At 34.2% G+C, this 17,275-nt stretch overlaps 1 protein-coding gene and 1 pseudogene across 1 annotated transcript in view; both read left to right on the top strand.

The window, feature by feature from the left end:
- The first annotated feature begins 2,274 nt into the window (after nt 1–2,274).
- LOC132716478 (uncharacterized) lies at nt 2,275–9,454 on the top strand (annotated as a pseudogene).
- A 6,764-nt stretch (nt 9,455–16,218) lies between these two features.
- Nucleotides 16,219–17,275, top strand: part of LOC132716481 (four-jointed box protein 1-like) — a gene marked incomplete at its 3' end in the record, with an annotated part of 33,762 nt that continues 32,705 nt past the window's right edge. The window contains exon 1 of the mRNA XM_060699766.1: nt 16,219–16,341. Coding sequence (XP_060555749.1) covers nt 16,219–16,341 — 123 coding nt within the window. The remainder of the gene's footprint in view (nt 16,342–17,275) is intronic.

Here is a 17,275-nt window from a genome sequence, read left to right as displayed (position 1 = left end):
AAGCTTACTTTTGCTTACCCACCTTACTTATATCTATATTTCGATTACTCTGAATAATATAAAGCTTACTTTTGCTTACCCACCTTACTTATATCTGTATTTCGATTACTCTGAGTAATATAAAGCTTACTTTTGCTTACCCACCTTACTTCTATCTGTATTTCGATTACTATGAATAATATAAAGCTTACTTTTGCTTACCCAACTTACTTATCTCAATATTTCTATTACTCTGAATAGTAATAAGCTGACTTATGTTTACGCACCTTACTTATATGTACATTTAAAATTATTCTGAGTAATATAAAGCTTACTTTTACATATCCACCTTACTTATATCTATATTTCGATTACTCTGAGTATTATAAAGCTTACTTTTGGGTTATGGTTAGGGTTAGGGTAAGAGTTGAATGACGTGGATGCCCAAATTGGCATTCGAATGATGCCCAAAATGAATTTGATTGGTCAATATTATCACATGGTAACAATGTGCTATTTATAGAATATAGTCACATGATACCAATATGCTTTATATAGAATGCATTATATTATATATAAAATATGCCATATTATTCTCGCTATCCTGAACAGACGGACGGACGAATGTTTAATATTTTTGTTGTATATTTTAGAGGAAACTCTTGCGCACAATATGTGATATCATTTATAAAAATATCTTTAATAATAATGTCATAATTAATAAGTAAATATTACCTAAAACAGCTATTTTCAATAGAAATGTATTATATGATGCATATTTGATTAGATCACGTGACTTGAAAATACATCCGGGCACATGTTCATAAATTATTTTCAGATCGCCATTTTGAGTTTGGACACCATTGTGAACAGTGCATTCTTTGTGTTAAATTGTTTGATAAATATTGACTTATTACTTTGACAATTGTGCAGTGTTTACTGTGTATTGTGCTTTAAGATTTGGATTTTATTGTTTGCAAAGGAATTAAGAAAAAAGGTATGCGTTATTTTATTTTCGATGAATGAATATTTAATGGCTGAATTTGTTTTTCATAGTTTACATTTCATAATTGAAAATTATTATATTGAAGACAATAGTTAATAATACTGTTGATGATAATTATAATAATAATTGATATTTGATCTGTTATTTTATTGCTTGATGCCATTTCTTGTATGGAAAATGTAAAAATGGCGTCGCAATGGTGTCCTATATAGAAATGTATATAGAAAAAAGGGCTGGAAAAAAGAACAAAGATATCTATTTTTAGTAACAAAGCTAACTAACCCTAACCTTCTATAACAATATATAATATGTTACCGAGTATCTATATAACCTAAGAAAACCCAAGACAACCTTTGGATTTTAGACTACACCCAACCCCTAACCTACCATAACCTTCGATAATCTAGTGAACCTAAGACAACCTAAGCTAATCTTTTCCATTTGGGACATAACCTAAGACAATCTAAGACAACCTTTTGATTTACGACTACTCCCAACCCCTAATCTACCATAACCTTCGATAATCTAGACAACCTAAGACAACCTAAGCTAATCTTTTCCATTTGGGACATAATGTAAGAGAACCTAAGACAACTTTTGATTTTCGACTACACTTAACCCCTAACCTACCATAACCTACGACTATCTAGACAACCTAAGACAACCCAAGCTAATCTTTTCGATTTCCTACATAACCTAAGACAACCCAAGGTAACCTTTTGATTTTCGACTACACTTAACCCCTAACCTACCATAACCTTCGACTATCTAGACAACCTAAGACGACCCAAGGTATTTCTTTTCAATTTGGGACATAACCTAAGACAAGCCAAGGTAACCTTTTGATTTTCGACTACTCCCAACCCCTAACCTACCATAACCTTCGACTATCTAGACAACCTAAGACAACCCAAGGTAATTTTTTTTCAATTTGGGACATAACCTAAGACAAGCCAAGGTAACCTTTTGATTTTAAACTATACTTAACCCCTAACCTACCATAACCTTCGATAATCTAGACAACCTAAGACAACCTAAGCTAATCTTTTAGATTTGGGTCATAATCTAAGTCAACCTAGGACAACCCTTTGATTTTCGACTACTCCCAACCTCTAACCTACCATAACCTTCGATAATCTAGACAACCTAAGACAACCCAAGGTAATCTTTTCAATTTGTGACATAACATAAGACAAGCCAAGGTAACCTTTTGATTTTAGACTACACTTAACCCCTAACCTACCATAACCTTCGACTATCTAGACAACCTAAGACAACCCAAGGTAATCTTTTCAATTTGTGACATAACCTAAGACAACCCAAGGTAACCTTTTCATTTTAGACTACACTTCACCCCTAACCTACCATAACCTTTGACTATCTAGACAATCTAAGACAACCCAAGGTAATTTTTTTTTCAATTTGGGACATAACCTAAGACAAGCCAAGGTAACCTTTTGATTTTAGACTATACTTAACCCCTAACCTACCATAACCTTCGACTATCTAGACAACCTAAGACAACCCAAGGTAACCTTTTGATTTAAGACTATACTTAACCCCTAATCTAGCATAACGTTCGACTATCTAGACAACCTAAGACAACCCAAGGTAACCTTTTGATTTAAGACTATACTTAACCCCTAATCTAGCATAACGTTCGACTATCCACATAATATAAGACAATCCAACATAATCTTTTTGATTTTCGACTACACTCAACCCCTAACTTAGCATAACTTTCTACTATCCACATAATCTAAGACAACCCGACATAACTTTTTGCATTTCTACTACACTTTACCCCTAATCTAGCATAACCTTCGACTATCGAAATAATCTAAGTGAATGTAACATAATCTTTTTGATTTTCCTGAATGTTTTCTATATTTTGACTACACTTTGTTTTTCTCTTTCAGGCATGGATGAGATTGAAATTGAAGATGATGATTTTGCAACGGTTGCAGAAGAGAATAACAACTTCTTAAATTCTTTGTACGAGCACAATAGTGTAATGTCATTTCTGAATAGAGGTAAAGTGATATACGCACGTAGCGTATGCGTTGAACAAGCTGATAGTGATGTATTTTTTAAGTATGAGACTGATGTAGATGGTTGCGTTGTAGAATTAAACTCGTTTATAGGTATAAAAATGCCTGTTCGCCACTTGACAGTTTTTCACAGAGATCATTGCCGTATGATTAGGACTTTCTTAAAGAAACACGTGAACTTGACAAAGTACACTAGAGATGTTTTGCCATGCTTTAGTCACAGTGTAGGATTCCAGTTGTTTTACGAATATGGGTGGGAAGGTTGGATCGGCATTATACCCAGTCCAAGTAAATGTAAACATAAATTTAATGCTAAAATTGTATCAGAAATAGGAAGTACTTACTTCAAAACAGTGAGGGTATATTTTCAAAAGAAATTATTTGCACAGAAATCTACATTGATGAGAACATTAGCTAAGAACGATATGAATGATGTACGTAACTTTTCCGTGTTGCCCGATGATAAAGACCGCATATTTGTTATCTTACAAGAAGCCATCGACGAGACTAAGTTGCCAGAAGAGTTTGAAAGGGTACTATTTTGTTTCCGATTGGGAGAAATCGAAAATGGGTTAAACTAAATTTTTTTAAATTTTTCTGAATTATGGAAAATGATGGAAAATTTGTAAAAAATTTTAAAAAAAGGGGGTGCCATAAAACGAGGAAATAAAGATTATGCGTTGTATGTCAATGTACCCCATCGTAACCTAAAATTTAATTTTTTTCCCCTGCCGGGGTTTTTTGCCCGGGGGATAGTGTTTAAAAGACAGTAATTGTTCAAGGAGATGCTGGGGTTATTTCCAATTGGGGGATAAATTTTGTCTTTAAAAAAATTCATCCGTTTGGAGTTGTTAAAAGTAAAAGAAGTGAAAATGCCATAATCCAGGGTTCATAAACGTGCAGAATGTTTTCTCACTTTTGAAAAAAGTACCCACTAATAGTGCCTTTTGAGATAGGAATGGTTAGAGCTGTACACCATGTAGGTCACTATATAGTTACTAAGCTGAAAAGTCTTCTGGACAACTACTCCGGAACAGGAAATATAGAAGCAATGTGGAGAGCGTATCAGTTGGAACTTGCAGCGGAAAAAAATGTTATGGGGAACTCCATTATCAAGTGTTAGCCATTTGCTCTCGGTAAATCTTGGACCAGGGCGACTTGAAGAAAGTAGAAGTTTAACAGATCAGAAAGGCTTTTTAGCGTTAGAACGTTGGACAGCGTGTATGGCAACTGAATACAGCATTCCTCCCTGCTGTCTATGGAGTCAGTCTGCACTTATGCAAAGAATGATAAGACGATCAGCTGGCCTGCACGATGTGTTAGGAAGTTATCCCTTCGTTGTTGGTAGGCGACTGGTACACAGCTTGATAATGGATATGTATGAGGATGCTAAATTGCCTTGTAGAATAGAAGAATTTAAACAGGAGCTATTCATTGAACAACCAACAATGTTTCACGTTAGTGGTGGTGTTACATTAAAGCGACTATCTGATGTGCTAAGTGCAAATAGAAGAGTTGGTACGCATATGGTATTTGGCTGTCAGTGTAAACTGATTCGTAACTCAAAGTCTGATCTAGCTGAAGTGATTGTTGAAGGTTTAAAGGACTTGCGTCTTAAGCACTTTCCAGCATTGAAACTGTATGACGTCCATTGTAATGCAATTCTGTCTTGGGACAAACGTTATGGCCTGTTGGAAAATATTCTATAATGAGGAAACGTCTGGTGAACTGGTGCAATGTCCTATTACGCTAACCAAATTGATCCGTAAACAGAGCTGGAGATGCGCAGACTAGTGTATGCAAGCAACTAAAGTCAGCTCCAAGCAGGTTTTTCTTGGATAGCCTCATGTGTTAGAAAGTTATCGCACGAGAAGCTAAATAATGATCAACTCGTTTGCGTGTTAAGCTTTGTTTCGTGTATAGCCTTATGATGAATGGGTGGTTCGTTGACTACAATCAATTGGAGGCGTTATGTAATTTATTTGCCAATGAAGCAAACCACAGACTTAAAGATCTTGAAATTCAGATAAAAACTGTTATTGTCACAGTTCAATACGATACAGCTGTACCCGTTTGCATCACAGTATTCCATCACGTATTGTCACGAAAGGGGTCAGAAAACAATGCAAGTACTTCAAAAGGCAGCAACCCCGAAAAGAGGAAACTTTATCGGAAACTGTACAAGTAGAGAGGTTAATACTTTACGGATATCTGATGATGCGGAAGAAGAGAAAAACCAGAGGATTCAACCTCGCCTGCCGACGTGTCTACCATTGACAAAAAGTAAATTGAAGTGGAACAGTGAGGAAATTGAAATTTTGTACAAGGTGACGGGAAAGAAAAGAAAGCACGATGAAGTTTACGAATTGTATAAGGCAGAATGCCTGAAACAAAATATACCTTTTCACGGGAGAGAGGCATTTCGTCGGAAGTTACAACGTGTTGAGAAAGACATTGATAATGATAAAAGTTGAATGTGCATTTAAATTCAATGAAATAAGTTGTGCCTGCGATCACAAGTGACACTCGGATTTATCATTAAATAAGTTGTGCCTCCGATCACAAGTGACACTCGGATTACAAAAACAAATATAAATTTCTTTTAGTTGATGCAAAAACTGACAACTTTATTTATACATTTTTTATACATTATATAGATTTTTCTTTATTTCTTTTTAATATGAATCAAATAAAATTAACACTCAAAAGGGTCGACGACAGTGCTTTCTGTCCAAATTGACTTATTGAACAAATAAAGTCCACAAATTAGCAGTAAAACGGGTCGACGACAGTGCTTTCTGTCCACATTGACCTATTGAACAAATAAAGTTCACAAATTAACAGTAAAACGGGTCGACGACAGTGCTTTCTGTCCACATTGACCTATTGAACAGATAGTCCACAAAAAAAGTCCACAAAGTACTATAGTCCGAATTAATGCTCCTCTTCCAGGGATTGCGAAATATATTGCGCTATTCTTTGTTCCGTATTGGACATTTTTCTTTTGTTCATTAAAGATCTTTTCTCATTCTTTAATCTGTTGTTCAAATACTGATCCAAGTCTAGGTCTGCTGATGGACTAAAGTTCCTGGTCCAGATGTGTTCTTCCACGCCTTCAGTTATAAACTGATTGATTAGCCCTTGAGTCAGGGACGCATTCGTTTTGAAAATGTCATTGGCCTTATACTTGACGAATGCCCTCTGGACATTATTCAGCTTTTCGTTGGTGGCCATGGGATCAACGTTGTAAAAAGTTCAATCCTCTGTTTGATTCTGTCTGGCATCTTCTCCAAGGTGGTGTAGATCCTGAAAAAAGAATAAATGTATGTATCTGCATGAAAAAAGTGAAAACTTTATACACAACTAATTACAAAAGATGAACATGGAGGTGAGGGGTTTAAGAAAGAAGTTGCCCTTCCAGCACACCAACCATTCTGGAAACACAATACATGTATATACGAATAATACATAAAACATATTTATTAAGAAAATACATGTTACTAAGAAACAGCACAGGAACAGCAGATAAGCACCGCTACTGCATGTTTATACCTTAAATCAATTATTGGAGCAAAGAGGGGAGGTTAAACTATAAATTTAAGTATAATGGACAAAGAGCGGAGCCAAAGTAAACATACTTTGCCTTTAAACCAAATTGTTGTTATTATTATTATTATCATTTTTATTTATTTATTTCTGTATTTTCTTACTTACTTACTTATTTATTGTTGTTGTTGTTATTATCATCATTATTGATAATTTTGCATAAAGGTTTGCTCCGTTTATCTATAAATCTACTTCATTTTACTTGAAGTACATTGGACAGTAATTGTTTGCATCGTGTTTAGATATGTCCGTACCGAACAATAGCAATACACTACTGGGCGGTTTAAACCGGTTGCTTCGTTTACATTAATTTCAAAAATATATGTTAAATAACAGTTTACTTACCAAGGCGCTTCAGCAGCTGGAAGTTTCCTTTTCCCCAAGGAAAGAGCTACCTTCTTAGCTTTATATAGAAGAGGGCTTTCATCAACGTGCGGAATATACTGGGACGTTTCTCCAGCAGATGGTTGAGTACTTTCCCTATGTTTCGGCGTACTTGTTGCCTGAGGTTCCCCATAAGAATGTACCGCAGCCATTAATGGTGCGATGTCTAAGCCTGACACTGGTGGCATACCAGTCGCCGATCCTGACGCCGTCATAAGTACGTTAAGGCTCGCCCTTATGGCATTCTCCATTACATGAAGTGGGTCTGTGTGTCTGCTTTTTTCAACCGATTCCTTAAGGGTTGTAAACGCATTTGTTAATTTTACAACTTGATTGGATAGTCCCTCCACAGTATTTTTTAAATCTTCAACTGTTTTTTTAAGTTCCTGATTGTCCAGTTGTAGGTTAGCTATTTTTACCTTGTCTGATTCATGGCTGCCTTTAATTGTATTTATTTGCTTGTGTTCTTTGGCAACTTCTCCCGCTAAGTACCGCTCTGATTTCTCCACTACCGCCGTAACAAATGAATTATCATCACAACTCATTTTGAAGATCTGGAAAGAATAGAAAATAGTTGTAAGTATAACAGAACGGGTTATTCTATAGAGCCATTACATTAAAGTGTTTATCAATTACTATTGCCCCGGACATGAAATTCACTATAAAAATCAATCAAAGGGGAATAATTTAAAAACTGTGTAAGCTGGAGTTACGGTTTCTGTGTTGTGCAGATATCGTTAATGGGATAAGCAGGCATAGCAAGTTTGAAGTAATTCTGATTTAAGATGACTAAGTTATGGGCCGGGCCAGAAATTCATTATAAAAATCAATCAAAGGGGAATAATTTAAAACTATATTAGCTGGAGTTACGGTTCCTAAGTTTTGCATTCCGCCTTAATGTTATAAGAATGCATACCAAGTTTCCAATAATTCCGACTCAAGGTGAAGAAGTTATGCCCCGCCCGGACAAGAAATTTATTATAGAAATCAGTCAAAGGGAAATAATTTAAAAACTATATAAGCTAGAGTTACGGTTCTTATGCTATGCACTTTGCCTTAATGTGATAAGCAAACATACCAAATTTAAAGTAATTCCTACTTATGGTGACAAAGTTATGCTCCGGCGAAAATTCAATATAAAAATCAATCAAAAGGAGATAATTTAAAAAATTTGTTAGACAGAGTTACGGTTCTTGAGCTATTCACTTTATCTTAATGTGATAAGCATGCATACCAATTTTCAAATACTTCTGACTTAAAGTGACAAAATTATGCCCTTGACAAACTATTGGACGTTTTATTATCTCAATTTGAAAAAAAAGAAAACACATAAAAAATCCTACTTCATCTTAACTATTTAAATTAAAATATCTTTTTTGAAATATCAGTTGACAATTAAAAAGAAACACAACAATAAAAACAACGTTTTATTATGTATAATTAAAGAAATCAACTTACCTTTTCTAATCCTAATCCAATGAAATTATATCCAATTTAATACACAAAACACGAACCGAACACTATGATTCCAAACTATAGACTGACTGCATATATGATGAATGTTAACTATATAAGAGGCCAACAATGACGTAGTACGCAAACATCAAGTAATCTATTTTTAGTAACAAAGCTAATTAACCCTAACCTTCTATAACAATATATAATATGTTACCGAATATCTATATAATCTAAGACAACCTAAGACAACCTTTTGATTTTCGACTACTCCCAACCCCTAACCTACCATAACCTTCAATAATCTAGACAACCTAAGACAACCTAAGCTAATCTTTTTGATTTGGGTCATAATCTAAGACAACCTAAGACAACCTTTTGATTTTCGACTACTCCCAACCCCTAACCTACCATAACCTTCGATAATCTAGACAACCTAAGACAACCTAAGCTAATCATTTTGATTTTGGGTCATAATCTAAGACAACCTAGGACAACCTTTTGATTTTCGACTACTCCCAACCCCTAACCTACCATAAACTTCGATAATCTAGACAACCTAAGACAACCTAAGCTAATCTTTTTGATTTTGGGTCTTAATCTAAGACAACCTAGGACAACCTTTTGATTTTCGACTACTCCCAACCCCTAACCTACCATAACCTTCGATAATCTAGACAACCTAAGACAACCTAAGCTAATCTTTTGATTTTGGGTCATAATCTAAGACAACCTAGGACAACCTTTTGATTTTCGACTACTCCCAACCCCTAACCTACCATAACCTTCGATAATCTAGACAACCTAAGACAACCTAAGCTAATCTTTTTGATTTTGGGTCATAATCTAAGACAACCTAGGACAACCTTTTGATTTTCGACTACTCCCAACCCCTAACCTACCATAACCTTCGATAATCTAGACAACCTAAGACAACCTAAGCTAATCTTTTTGATTTTGGGTCATAATCTAAGACAACCTAGGACAACCTTTTGATTTTCGACTACTCCCTACCCCTAACCTACCATAACCTTCGATAATCTAGACAACCTAAGACAACTTAAGCTAATATTTTAGATTTTGGGTCATAATCTAAGACAACCTAGGACAACCTTTTGATTTTCGACTACTCCCAACCCCTAACCTACCATAACCTTCGATAATCTAGACAACCTAATACAACATAAGCTAATCTTTTTGATTTTGGGTCACAATCTAAGACAACCTTAGACAACCTTTTGATTTTCGACTACTCCCAACCCCTAACCTACCATTACCGTCGATAATCTAGACAACCTTAGACAACCTAAGGGTTAGGGTTAGGGTTAGGGTTAGGGTAAGACCTGAATGGCGTGGATGCCCAAATGGGCATTCGAGTTATGCCCAAAATGAATTTGATTGGTCAATATTATCACATGGTAACAATGTGCTATTTATAGAAGATAGTGACATGATATCAATATGCTTTATATAGAATGCATTATATTATATATAAAATATGCCATTTTATTCTCGCTATCCTGAACAGACGGACGGATGTTTAATATTTTTGTTGTATATTTTAGAGGAGACTCTTGCGTACTAAATTAATAAGTAAATATGACCTAAAACAGCTATTTTCAATAGAAATGTATTATATGATGCATATTTGATTAGATCACGTGACTTGAAAATACATCCGGGCACATGTTCATAAATTATTTTCAGAGCGCCATTTTGAGTTTGGACACCATTGTGAACATGTGCATTCTTTGTGTGTTAAATTGTTTGATAAATATTGACTTATTACTTTGACATTGTGCAGTGTTTATTGTGTATTGTGTTTTAAGATTTGGATTTTATTGTTTGCAAAGGAATTAAGAAAAAAGGTATGTGCTATTTTATTTTTGATGAATAAATATTTAATGGTTGAATTTGTTTTTGATAGTTTACATTTCATAATTGAAAATTATTATATTGAAGACAATAGTTAATAATACTGTTCATGATAATTATAATAATAATTGATATTTGATCTGTTATTTTATTGCTTGATGCCATTTCTTGTATGGAAAATGTAAAAATGGCGTCGCAATGGTGTCCTATATAGAAATGTATATAGACAAAAGGGCTGGAAAAAAGAACAAAGATATCTATTTTTAGTAACAAAGCTAACTAACCCTAACCTTCTATAACAATATATAATATGTTACCGAGTATCAATATAACCTAAGACAACCCAAGACAACCTTTGGATTTTAGACTACACCCAACCCCTAAAGCTAAGGAAGATGCATTAATATAACTATTATATTTGGCGCCAATTAGAACAAAGAATCTATTTTTAGTAACAATGCTTACTATAGGAAACCTTCATAGCTTACCCACCTTACCCAGTACCTTACCTATTACCTCTTACTCATCCTAACCGCGAATTTGAATCATATCCTTACTGGGTTAACCTACCTAGTACCTTACTCACTACCTTACCAATTACCTATTACCTATTACCCCTTACTCATCCTAACCGCGAATTTGAAGCATATCCTTACTGAGTTAACCTACCTAGTACCTTACTCACTACCTTACCTATTACCTATTACCCCTTACTCATCCTAACCGCGAATTTGAAGCATATCCTTACTGGGTAAACCTACCTAGTACCTTACCTATTACCTATTCCGTATAACCTATTACCTATTACCCCTTACTCATCCTAACCGCGAATTTGAAGCATATCCTTACTGGGTTAACCTACCTAGTACCTTATTCACTACCTTACCTATTACCTATTACCTATTACGTGCTTAGGATATGCTTAAAATTCGCGGTTAGGATGAGTAAGGGGTAATAGGTAATAGGTAAGGTAGTGAGTAAGGTACTAGGTAGGTTAGCCTTACCCGCTTACTCATCCTAACCGCGAATTTGAAGCATATCCTTACTGGGTTAACCTACCTAGTACCTTACTCACTACCTTACCTACCTTACCTATTACCTTACCTATTACCCCTTACTCATCCTAACCGCGAATTTGAAGCATATCCTTACTGGGTTAACCTACCTAGTACCTTACTCACTACTTTACCTATTACCTATTCCGTATTACCTATTACCTATTACCCCTTACTCATCCTAACCGCGAATTTGAAGCATATCCTTACTAGGTTAACCAACCTAGTACCTTACTCACTACCTTACCTATTACCTATTACCTATTACCCCTTACTCATCCTAACCACGAATTTGAACCCTATCCTTACTAGGTTAACCTACCTAGTACCTTACTCACTACCTTACCTACCTTACCTATTACCTATTACCTATTACCTATTACCCCTTACTCATCCTAACCGCGAATTTGAAGCATATCCTTACTGGGTTAACCTACCTAGTACCTTACTCACTACCTTACCTACCTTACCTATTACCCCTTACCTATTACCCCTTACTGCATCCTAACCGCGAATTTGAAGCATATCCTTACTGGGTTAACCTACCTAGTACCTTACTCTCTACCTTACCTATTACCTATTCCGTATAACCTATTACCTATTACCCCTTACTCATCCTAACCGCGAATTTGAAGCATATCCTTACTGGGTTAACCTACCTAGTACCTTACTCACTACCTTACCTATTACCTATTACCTATTACCCCTTACTCATCCTAACCGCGAATTTGAAGCATATCCTTACTGGGTTAACCTACCTAGTACCTTATTCACTACCTTACCTATTACCTATTACCTATTACGTGCTTAGGATATGCTTAAAATTCGCGGTTAGGATGAGTAAGGGGTAATAGGTAAAATTTTTTTTTTTTTTTTTTTAGGTAAGTAATTTTAAAAAAATAAAAATAATTTTTTAAAAAAAATTTTTTTTTTTTTTTAAAAAAAAAAAAAAAAAAAAAAAAAAAAAAAAAAATGTACTAGGTAGGTAGTAGCCTTACCGCTTACTCATCCTAACCGCGAATTTGAAGCATATCCTTACTGGGTTAACCTACCTAGTACCTTACTCACTACCTTACCTACCTTACCTATTACCTTACCTATTACCCCTTACTCATCCTAACGCGAATTTGAAGCATATCCTTACTGGGTTAACCTACCTAGTACCTTACTCACTACTTTACCTATTACCTATTCCGTATTACCTATTACCTATTACCCCTACTCATCCTAACCGCGAATTTGAAGCATATCCTTACTAGGTTAACCAACCTAGTACCTTACTCACTCCCTTACCTATTACCTATTACCTATTACCTATTACCCCTTACTCATCCTAACCACGAATTTGAACTCTATCCTTACTAGGTTAACCTACCTAGTACCTTACTCACTACCTTACCTACCTTACCTATTACCTATTACCTATTACCTATTACCCCTTACTCATCCTAACCGCGAATTTGAAGCATATCCTTACTGGGTTAACCTACCTAGTACCTTACTCACTACCTTACCTACCTTACCTATTACCTTACCTATTACCCCTTACTCATCCTAACCGCGAATTTGAAGCATATCCTTACTGGGTTAACCTACCTAGTACCTTACTCACTACCTTACCTATTACCTATTCCGTATAACCTATTACCTATTACCCCTTACTCATCCTAACCGCGAATTTGAAGCATATCCTTACTGGGTTAACCTACCTAGTACCTTACTCACTACCTTACCTATTACCTATTACCTATTACCCCTTACTCATCCTAACCGCGAATTTTAAGCATATCCTAAATTACGCTGCCTATAATATGAAATCAATCCATTCATTGACAACATTTATATTGCCAGTTTCAGCAGAAATTTAAGAATTTCAATAATTTGACCTTCAAACTCAAGGTAATTTTTGATTGAAGTTCAATGTAAGTCTGCTTAACTTGAAGGTCTATCCGAGAAGATTGTTGTGTTACAGTACAAAGACAATCCATTCAAAAATAACGAAGTTAATAGCAATTATGAACAAAAATCAAGCAAAATTTAGACATTTAATCTTGAATGTCAAGGTCAAATATGAATCAAGGTCAAGTTAGGTCTGGTATTTTAGGGTCTTGTCCTAATGATTGTTCTTGCCAAGTTTGAAGACAATATACTTAGAAGTACAAAAGTTATGATCAACCCCAAAGTTTTTTGGACGGTAACTGCAACGGGCAAGGCGAAAGCAGACATTACTGTACAAATACCTATTTTATTGTAACAATACCTCAATCTTAAATAATAAGGCGAGTGAAGATTAGTTTTTTTATACTTCTCAAATCTAAATAATTGCATTGATTATAACAAGTTTCACAAAATGTGTCCTATCTTGAATATAATTCCATAAAACCATTTCGCCAGCATAGAATCCTGACCTTATACAAAGTATATTTCATATTTTAAGGTTTAGAGAAAAAGTTGGAAAAAAAACACTTACCGCTCTTAATTTGTTTCTGAACTTTTGAATATTGACTTAAACGATGGTAAGCTTCATGAAAATCAGAAGAAAAAAGTATTGTTTCGCTTCATTGTAAATTATCTGCCTTTAAATTTAACGAAACAGTCCAATTCAAGGGCAGATAACTCAAAAATGAGAACGGAGATCCCATTTTTTCCGTTAAAAATGTTTCTATTTGTTCAGCAATATCGTGCGGATGGTCTCAAGCAATATCTTGCCGAGGGTCTAAAACTTGATCTGTCTTAAGATGCCACACTTATTTTTTGGATGAATAGCTCTAAATCCTTTCGCGGGATAACATGATTCTTGAAGTGACAAACAAAATTTGCTTACCGTGTCCAATATTTCCGGTTGGTTTCACCTTGAATAGTTCCTACCTTTGCAAATAAGTGACTCTTTAGGCTAGAATAATTTAATTTCAGTCGAGAATATATTTCATCAAACTTTCTATTACGATGATGTGTCAACTAACTAGGTGGTACTTGATTGATACATATTTTATTGGTTGCATTTGATCGGTGCACGTTGCAGAATCGTAATCACACGTGCCTCAAGGTAGCTTTCGGAATGTCGATTTTTCTAGTCAGGTGACCGTAAAATGTTTGGAAGGGCACCAGATGTTTTCCACCAGAAAAGCTGGAAAGTCACAGTTTTACTGTAAAGTAAAATCCCATCAAACACACAAACACACATCCTTAAAATATCACAATTAATAAAACATTAGAACATTTGAGGAATATGACCATTATTTATGGTCATAATGCAAGTCAATAAAAATGTATGGTCCCTTAGAAACTTTTCACGGAATTCGATGATTAAAATTGAAGTGCTTAGAAAGCAAATGGTACCGTTATCACTACAAATCAAAAAGCTGAAAGGAATGTATGCATATGCCCCAAGTACATTGATTTAGTTTGGTTATGAACGGTTCTGGAACAAACATGTTTCTAGACAAAAAACGATGACTCCTTCCATAATGGTATTCTCTTATTACGCTCTAATGGAATATTTTTCTTAGTTTGCTGTATTGTGGGCTTTTCTCTCATTTAATTGTTTGGAGATTTCTTCAATGTCCATAATGTGTTAGTCCCGCCATTATGATATTTGCAAATTTCTTTAAATATATTACTTGAAAACCTATAAGTTTATTATAAGTGTGTTATATCCAACACATGTAAAATATTTACAAACAAATATTTTATCTCCCGCGGCTTTATTCGCAAATGTTATAAAAATGGAGTTTCAACCACAATGGATTCTCCATGGTACACATACAACCTAATGGGAGAATGGAAATAACCCATTGGATGCCAAACTTTGAACGCTTGTCCAGCGTTTAATTAGTGTGCTGTCTTTATATAAACGGCCAATAAGTGTCTGTTTTGATGAAAATTAATATTTGATTCATTTTTTTTTGTATTGAACTAAATTAAAGGGTACTTGAGTTTGCTAAAATTCTGGCTTTGCAAACTTATTCTGGTGATTTTTTTTTCATCAAACATAATGCGTACAATAATAGATAAAAATGAACAAGATCATTAAATAAATAGAAAACTATATGATAACAAGAGGGCCATCATGAACCTATATCGCCCACTAGGTGAAAGGCCTTGAATGACAGGGGTCGAATAAAAACCAAAATGAGGCGTTATGCAAATTTGCATCTCAAACTCATCACATTTAACCCAAATCACATATTGTGTCCCTGAATCTCATAATTGAATCAAAATAAATGAAAAATATATACTTTGGGCAATTTATCACCAACGTGGGACGAATGGTCACTATATTTCATCTGCTCCGTATATGCTAATGTAAAATCATATTAAATCATACACAATAAGTTTAATTCGTTTAAAAAAATCTCTTCAGATACTGAAAGTGTAATTTCGTTCCTAAAATATGGTTGTGTTATTATAATATCACGCTTAAACAGTTATTGTATTCACTTTTGATTGTTATATAGTGCCTTAGGTCTTACATATTTTTTTATTTATGTTACCAATATGTCATACTTTGAGCATATAGCACATAACTAAACATACACTAAATAGGGCATATTGTATATTCTAATTATTTGCTTTATTTGTGAATGCATGAAATAAATATATGCATGCAATATGTTTGAACTATAATTGCACATAAGACTGTCATATTTTCACACAAACACTATCAGCATGATAAAACAACGGTATTAAATACACCTTGAAGGTAAGGTCGTATTTTATTTCGATGATATGAGCACGTAGTCGGTAAACTTACAACAGCCACGGTGTCTTTTAATGCAGGGCAAAACACAAATCTGCCTTTAAAGATATGGAAAAGGTTCGCATAGTGCTGCCATTTATTGTCTCATTTGTTGGTGCAACAGCTCCATCTATGGAACTTTACAATAGCTTTCTCGAAAAGGAAAATGTGAATATGAAGAGTGGAGTAAAGGTTAGATAAATAAATAAATAAATAAATAAATACTCTTAATTAATAAGAATATTTTATAAAAAATATAAATAAATAAAAATTTATTTTCAAAATTACACTTATTCATAAGAGGGCTTGTTTATTATTTTACGCAGATTACTCCTCTCATAAACATAAATAAAAAATGAAAATGTGACAAATTGATTAAAACCTAATTTTACGGCAAGTATTTGACAGGTTGTCATTATAGTTCCGAGAAGTAAACTGTATCAATTGGAACAATAGATGCTTTTGACGAACAGCTGAAAAATTAGAATAATGTAGTTTTGACTCAACAAGTACTATCGTTCAACGTTTTCTTTACATGAAAGCAATGTTTCAAAATTGAATGCTATCTCTATTTCGACTGTGATGAAAAATTATCGTAATATAATTATATTTCAACGTTAACGTTTTTTTCTGGTTTCAGTTATAAATCAATCAACCGAGCCTTTCATCCAGCTAAAGTAATATAATTATATATATCGACATTTCTTTATTGTCATCCTCGGATAAGTTATTATGATGAACGACATGTAACTATATCTGATAAATAGTTTTATTAATTTATTTTATTTTAGGTAGGAAAAAAGATCATTAATTTTACGAACATGCGACAAAGCATGTATCCTAAGCAGATTATATACATCGATGTATATAATGATTGTAGAATATTTTCTAACAATCAACGTATGTTTTTGAAAAATATAAGAAGAAAGCAGTAGTTCTTGTATATAAGTTTTTGGAATTGTTATGCTTATTGTTTATTTCAATAAAGGAACTAAAATATGAATATCCGTTGTTTACCTTGTTGGCATGCTAAAGTTTTGATTATATTGTAAAGCAAATGAATTAGCGATACATTTAAATCGTTCAAGTAATGTCAGCAAGTAGGATTACACGTTATTACGTTATA

Source organism: Ruditapes philippinarum, unplaced genomic scaffold, assembly GCF_026571515.1.
Source record: "Ruditapes philippinarum isolate M1 unplaced genomic scaffold, ASM2657151v2 ctg3619_1_1_1_1, whole genome shotgun sequence".
Taxonomy (NCBI): Eukaryota; Metazoa; Mollusca; class Bivalvia; order Venerida; family Veneridae; genus Ruditapes; species Ruditapes philippinarum.
Note: the sequence above shows the minus strand (reverse complement) of the source record. Positions and strands in the feature narration are given on the sequence as shown.